This window comes from Verticillium nonalfalfae (genome assembly GCF_003724135.2).
Source record: "Verticillium nonalfalfae strain VnAa140/NRRL 66861 chromosome Unknown scaffold_299, whole genome shotgun sequence".
Lineage (NCBI taxonomy): Eukaryota > Fungi > Ascomycota > Sordariomycetes > Glomerellales > Plectosphaerellaceae > Verticillium > Verticillium nonalfalfae.
In genome coordinates this window covers 1,380-8,389 of record NW_021167524.1, presented here as the reverse complement: position 1 = coordinate 8,389, position 7,010 = coordinate 1,380, and the positions used below count along the sequence as shown (strand labels likewise).

Here is a 7,010-nt window from a genome sequence, read left to right as displayed (position 1 = left end):
GCTTCGGCATCTTCGCCTTCTCGTTCTCGCAGCCTTTCATCTCATCCTGCCATGGACGACCCGCGTGTCCGAGATTTGTCCACGGGCGTGCCTCCGTTCCCGGGCGCGCCTCTGTCCCCAGGCGTGCGCCTGTCCCTACGCCGGTGGGACGAGCCGCACCCGCTGTATAGGCCGGACTACCACTATCTGTGCGAAAACCTGCGCGGCGTCATCACGTACTGGCAGCAAGAGTACGAAGACTTGCGCTTGGCGTCCACAGCGTACATCGACGGCCTCCAGGAGGAGATCCGCCGCTTGGCTTCCGAGCTGGCTGCCGCGAAGAAGCGCGACCAGGAGGAGGTCCGTCCGTCCGTCGTCTCGTGTGGCCGCATGCTGACCGAAGCAGGCGCGTGAACCAGCAGCACCTACGACACCGAAGGCAATGTGTGCTTTTCCGTGGGAGACGTAAGGGTTGTGTCTGAATTGGTAGATTGATAATGGACTTGTCATTGCAAATGCATCGCCCACTCCTGTAACATGGCCACTATTGAATTTCGCCCCCGCCCTGACAAAAGGCGACTGGCATCCCGCAAGGCGGTGCTTTACACAGCTGTGTCTAAATTAGTGTGTCTAAATTGGTGTGTCTAAATTGGATGACATGCAAATGCATCGCCGACGCTGTACTGTATTTAGAAGTGAGATTTATTAGCAATTTTTGCATTTGCCAACGGCTGCTAGTAACCAGGCCGCAACCGTTGCTGGTAGCTAGGCACTGGTCCGGGATGACCGGGCCCTCGGCGCGGATGCTTGGAGCGCCTGCTGGTAGCCCCGGCCGAGCAGCGCCGGTAACCTCGACCAAGGTCATACGTGCAATGCCGGGGTTTCTGGTAGCTGGGCGCGTGCCCAACTTTGCGCCAACAGCTGCCGGTAATAGGCCATTTTGCTGGTAGCCAACGGCGCGCCCGCTCGGGCTCCTGGTAACGGGGCGCGTGCCGCCGAGGAGCTGCCAGCAGCACTGTCCAGCCCGCTTGCGAACCTGCCATCGGAGCTGGACGCCAAGCTTGGCGCTGCTGGTAAGCAGCGATGGCCGCTCCTGGGAGCCGGACATCTCAGTTCATCTCAGCTTCAATTTCCTCTCCTCCTTCTTTATCACTGTCTACCTGCGGCGACCATGTGTTTCTACGATCAAGACGTCTGGACGTGTCGCCACTGGCAGTGGCGGCAGCGTCTCCAACCTTGCGCGCAGGCACAACACCAACGCCGACCTTGCCGTCTCAAATTGATTCTGACCGCACGGTTTCACCAGGCGCCGTGCCCAGTATGCCACGCCGTCCACAAACACGCGCATCTGCTTCGCGCGACAGAATCGTACATCCATCGACGCCGTGGTCGACCGGCAACCCTTGCCCGAGCCCGCTGGCAAGCAGACCAACTTCGCTCCATCATCGACCAGCTCGAACAACGCATCTCGAGTGAGAGTCTCATCGTGCTGTCTGACGGACCGAATACCAACAGGCCAAGTCTGGCTGCCGCAGGCCGTCGAACGGCTGCTCAGCGCCACGCACCCGCCCGAGCACGCCCATCGCGCGGTCTTCCCTGGATTCAGCATGGCACCTTTGGTGGCCGCACTGGCCGGCTTCCTCCTTCCAATCGGTCTCCTGACCAGTCTTCCGATCAGTCTTCCGACCGGTCTCCTTCTCTTGGTCTGCCCTCGATCGACCAGCATAACCTTCGTGGCCAGAGTCGGGGCGATGCGGGGACCGTGACAGATGCCAGCTTCATATATCGTCCTCCCCAGGCCCGCTTCGTCTGCATCCAATGCGGGAAGGAATTCAATCGACGGTGTGTCGGGGAGAAGCATGTGGCCAATCGCCACGATACGATCCCACCTAGAGAGGCAATCCGGGAGACAGATGGAGTGATTCTGGTATCTGCAGCTGGGTAGGCGCCTCCCCCTCACCTGCCGTCGGCGCCTCGTCGTCGGAGGGTTCCAGATATTGCACCGGAGTAGCGAGAGACATTGCGGAGCCTCTAGGCACTATCTTGAGATCAAAATACTTGTTCACCTTGCTTTCCACCACTCTCCATGTCCATAGTGCTTTGCTCTTCTTTCTGCAGGTCAGATGAACAGTCCATTCGGGCGCCTCGGCTAGAAAATACTGCTGGGCATGGGTGCGCTGCCACTGGGGAACCTCGATGCAATGGCCATAGATAAGTCGGAAGAAATCTAGTAGACGTGGTCCTCTCTCGAGCGTTTTTTTCATGTGTCGCATGGTGCTTATGCAACGTGTGCCGTCCAAAATCCACTTTGTCATAGTCGTCGTCAAGGTCGCCTTGTGAGCTAGAAGAGACACAGCGACCTTCAGATACACCGGCGAAGGTTGCGTTCTAGGTGATAGAGCATAGGCCAAAGCAGTGTGGCCGCTTTCATCGGGTGTATCAACGAGGACGCCTGGCAGGGCCAGGAGAAAGTCGACGGCCGTGGGATGGTTCCGAACCAGATGCGTCAAGAGAGGGGCTCCGGAAGAACGAACGATCGCGTTTGGGTTCGCTCCACGTCCCAAGAGCTTGCTGACCAGGATCTTTTTGGTATGCGAAGTCTGGCCTTTCGTTTGAAAGCAGGGCATTGGTATAGTAACCCGAAGAGCTGGGTCGTAAGCGAAAGGCACGTCAGATAACTCGAGCGCGTCGAGGATGTGAAGAGCAGCGGTGAACCGGCCGGCATGGCAGGCGTACTCCAGAATAGACACTTGTATGCCGCCATGTGGCACCTCCTGCATGAGGTCGGCACCACAGAGGATCAGCTCAGATATCATCTCGTCATCGGCGAACGGCGAGCGTATGGCGTACGACAACGGCGTGTAGCCGCAGCTGTCTCTGAAGTCGACGTGAGTGCCATGCTGGCCAATCAAAAGGGCAGCCACCTTCTGTAGGCCCATGGCCGCCGAAATATGGAGGGGGTTGATGTCGGTCAGATGCGGCGAAGAGCCGTGGGTGCCGGAAACGAGGTTCAGGATGCGAGACGTCAGCATATGGTGTGGATGAAAACCATGCTGCAGCAAGTGGAGAACCACGGTATCTCGACCCTCTTCGACGAGAAGTTCGAGGCAAGAGATTGCAGCAGATTCAGGATACATGTCCCTCAGTTGAGATTGCGCCGAGAAAAAGCGATCCCGGTAGACCATTTGCGGTAGGCGTAGGTGTTCGAATTCCTCGAGGAAATCTGATGTTGCTTTCGTAAATCCGCGCCTGCCACGATAGCCTTGTTCAGGACCGAAATGGCGACATCGTCTTCTTGGCAACGCGCTGCCCAGACGGTGGACGAGGCACGCGAGTATCGAACGTCGTATGCCTATAAAAAGGGGGTATAGGCATCTAGCAGCTGCTTGCAGCTTCGTAGGAGCGCCGACGTGGACGTTGGGCCACAGCGGCTGATGATTCCGTTGAGGAGCTCGGGAGGGAGGCGACATAAAGACCCGTGTTGGACGACGGTGCCGTCAGAAGTGAGCTTGCGGGAGCCATTGGGTGTCATGCTGGTCATAGCGGATGCCATGTGTGTCATCTTCGCCATGAATGGTATGGTCAGCGGTGTGCTAGTGGGTGAAGACCGTGTGGGCGAAGAAGAGCTCTAGAGGGAAGAATAGGTAGGGGAACCATCCTGGTAACAGGCATGCACTGCAAAAGGATACCAAGTCCTTTCATATACATACATGTGCCACTTGGCCTCCGGACCGGCCGGCAGCCACGGCTGGCAGCCTCACATGGTGGCACAGCTGGAAATTATGGCCAGGCCTAGATGCGTCGCGACTTGATTCGAGAGACGGCTACGTCCCCGATGGATCGTCCAACGTGCGCCGTAGGACGGTAGCGGCACTAATTGGCTGAGTGTGGAGGGCTATGGGAGGTAACGGGGGGGGGGGGTGGAAGGGTGACAAGTGGAAAAGTCAGGAAAAGGGGGGATGTATGGGGATAGTGATGCCGCTTCCTTGACGCCGCTTCCATGACGCCGCTTCTGTGAAGCCGCTTCTGCTTCCGCCTAGGCCAACGAGCCACAAGGAATAGACGACAAACTCGATCATGCCCTTTGACCTGTCGTGCGGGACTGGTGTGATCCGTCCGAGTCGGCCTCGCCACTTCTGCCTTGACCTGTGCTGGCGCCGAGCCTCTGCCGCCTTCCTCTGCGTTCCGACGATGCTCCTTGCCGAGATACGTCACAACATGGCCACATCGCACCAACCCTCGAATCATCATCCAGGTCGCGGCCTGGCTACTCCGCACGAGTGCCTTGGGAGATGCCGTGCTTGCGTCTCGTGCTCCTCGAGAGATGCCGTGCTGACGTCTCGTGCTCCTTGACCCCAGCCCTCGCTCTGCGCCATGCCAGACGATCCCTCACGCAGGTGGCCAGCACGCCATGGTCTATAGGGTCTGGACTACACGCCGTCTACACGTTCCTTGTTACACGTTCCTTGTTTTTCCACATCGATGCGCATGCCTTGGTTGTGTTGAGGGACTACGCGAGACTGTGCGCGACTATATGGCCAGTGGCAAGCAAACAGTATAAATTGGGACTCGTTCCACCCGGTTTGCCGTCTTCATCGCGCCCGTCATCTCTGCTTACCTACATATCTATACAAAAGTCCCTCAGTTATACCCTGCACAAAGGCCTCGCAACATCTCTTCCCTCTTTCAACCACCCCTTGCTTTGTGGTGGCTCAGGTCCGTCCATATCATTTCTCTAGTCCTTCTACCACATGGCTACTCTACCGCCGACTCTACACCCTGCCTCCCTGGATATGGGCGTGCCCGCCGGTCCGCTGGGAGAATGTACGGCCGAAGCAAAACGATTTGCCGCGGCAGCCTTGATTCAGATGCACGATGCTGGAGACGCTGGGAACGCTGGGAACGCCGCCGAACCTCCTCAAGAATATCTTTCGCCAAGCATCATCCTGGACAACGAGACGCAAGACTCGCAGGCATGTTATGAGGGGGACACGATATTGTCTGCGGCCCAGGCGTTGCATGACGCATCGTGGGCCAGCCTCACCACACATGAGACTCCTTTCGGCCTGACGGACTCCATGCAATGCGGTGCTTACAGCGATGCGGCATTCGCTGCGGCATACGCTGTCAGCGGCATTTGCCTGTGCAGCAGCGATGGATACGACGCGCCAGTATTACAGCAGCGCAGCTGGGACATCGTGGACACTACGCAGCTGGACTGTTCGACACCACCAAGCACAGAACTCACTCCGCCTGATGTCTGCCTTGCCGAAAGGACTCTGGATCTGGACATGGAGCCCTTGGACGCAGCGTCCCTAGAGGATGCGTTTGACGAGCTTGACGCAAGGCGACGCGCTGAGCAGGCCTCGGGCTCGTCTGTCTCGCCAACATCACTAGTCAGCACGCCGGCGACGTCAGCCGATCGAGGTCTGCTCTGTAACGGTTGTGCCGCCCCTCTATCCAACGATGGCCGCGCATCATTGTCGTTGCCGTCATCTCTGCGGCGGCGGCCGCCGTCCCCACCACCGCCCCTAGCGACTCAAGCAAGGCGACCACTACGGAGCCATGGAAGGCCCCGTGAGGCGCGGCAACACGACCCGCCCGCAGCGGCGAGTCAGTGCGTGGGACAAAAGATGGGAGGGAAGCCGCAACCAAAGACGCAGCAAAGGAAACCGGGCAGGGGGTCAGTTCAAGAACGGCAGGGAGCATGCAAAAAACGACGACGCTCGTCGAACCGACAACGCACGCCACAGCAGCGCAGAGCCGGTGAAGAGTTTTTCCTGGCATCGGCAGCTACCTTCCAAAGGAACAGCAAGAAGCTCGTGTTCACACCTCAGCGAAGAAGTCATGTCTGGGTGTCCGACGCCGGCCTGGAAAGGGTCGAGCTTGAACCCGGAAGTATCACGGAGACACCGTGCTGGATGGACGTCCGCCCGGGCGGCGCCGCCAGCTATGCTGTCCGGCTGTCTTGGCACGCAGATCGAGAGGTTTTCTGCGGCCGGGACGAGATTCGCGGAAAGAGGCTGGCGATCAGTCGCGAGATGGCACACGACCTGCTGCTCGCCGTTGGGGAAAGTCATCCGTTTGATTATGAGGCTATCGAGCTGTTGAGTGGAAGCCTGACGGAGTAACGGATCATACGGGCCTGGGCACCCGCCAGCAATCTCTTGTAGTCCCGTGCGGACGCTGAACTTGGTATTCGGCTAAGCTTGATATTCGGCTTAGCTTAGTATTCGGCTAAGTTTGGTATTGGGCTGAACTCTGTATTTCTGGGCGAAGGTCACCAGAAGTGCGCGTTATCTGGTGAAGCGTCACAGGGCAGAGACGTATAGCTCTGTATGGACGACGACCACAAGACTCGCTGTATTTCCTTGCGCATTCTTCGTCATCTTCGTCGTCTGACATGTATGCAATACCTGTTCGTTGTTCGCATGCTGCTGAGTGTCCGGGATGGTCCTAACTTCATGTTGGCGCGTAAGCAGTTGAACTGATATCCACATCCATCAAAAAAAAAACACTCTCTCCTTCACAGGGATCATCAATTTGCTGGACAGAAGCTACCAAGGAGCAGCACCCATTGAGTCTGTGCCGAGTCTGTGCCGTGGGTTCCTTTGCATGCTCGTTTCTCTGCAGCTGGCTGGCATGTTAATATGCCCCGATGGGGAACGGCCACAGGACGGCAAGACAACGACAAACAACCAGGATGGTCACGGTAGGCAGCATCGTTAGACAACTGCATCAAGGAGAGATGCCAAATGAAGCTTCTTGCGCTATGACTACTGACCCTCTCGCCATACTATGTCGACTCCTCGCTCTCCACATCCTTCGACATGACCTCACCGCCGGGGTGATCTGTGCCCCCACCAGAACTATTCCTCGAGAACGTATACCAGCCTTCGTCAACCCGGTCGTGTTGCTCTATACATTCGGTCAACCACTGACAACTGACTATCCAGAGAGGTTCCCGATCGGGCCGCAGAGCATGCCTGACGACCCGCTCGACGAGAGGGCCAGACCGATCGAGTTCTTTC

At 57.8% G+C, this 7,010-nt stretch overlaps 3 protein-coding genes across 3 annotated transcripts; 2 read left to right on the top strand and 1 right to left on the bottom strand.

The window, feature by feature from the left end:
- Nucleotides 1-51: 51 nt before the first annotated feature.
- D7B24_004960 (uncharacterized protein) lies at nucleotides 52-393 on the top strand (the record flags this gene model as incomplete). The annotated part of the gene is made up of 1 exon (XM_028639123.1): nucleotides 52-393. One exon carries the CDS (start codon nucleotides 52-54, stop codon nucleotides 391-393), a length of 342 nt encoding a protein of 113 aa, XP_028490118.1.
- A 230-nt stretch (nucleotides 394-623) lies between these two features.
- D7B24_004959 (uncharacterized protein) lies at nucleotides 624-3,011 on the bottom strand (the record flags this gene model as incomplete). Its single annotated transcript, XM_028639122.1, has 3 exons — nucleotides 624-662; nucleotides 722-1,087; nucleotides 2,556-3,011. The coding sequence occupies 3 exons, from the start codon at nucleotides 3,009-3,011 to the stop codon at nucleotides 624-626; spliced, it is 861 nt and encodes a 286-aa protein (XP_028490117.1).
- A 1,719-nt stretch (nucleotides 3,012-4,730) lies between these two features.
- D7B24_004958 (uncharacterized protein) lies at nucleotides 4,731-6,110 on the top strand (the record flags this gene model as incomplete). Its single annotated transcript, XM_028639121.1, has 1 exon — nucleotides 4,731-6,110. The coding sequence occupies one exon, from the start codon at nucleotides 4,731-4,733 to the stop codon at nucleotides 6,108-6,110; it is 1,380 nt and encodes a 459-aa protein (XP_028490116.1).
- Between the last annotated feature and the right edge of the window lie 900 nt (nucleotides 6,111-7,010).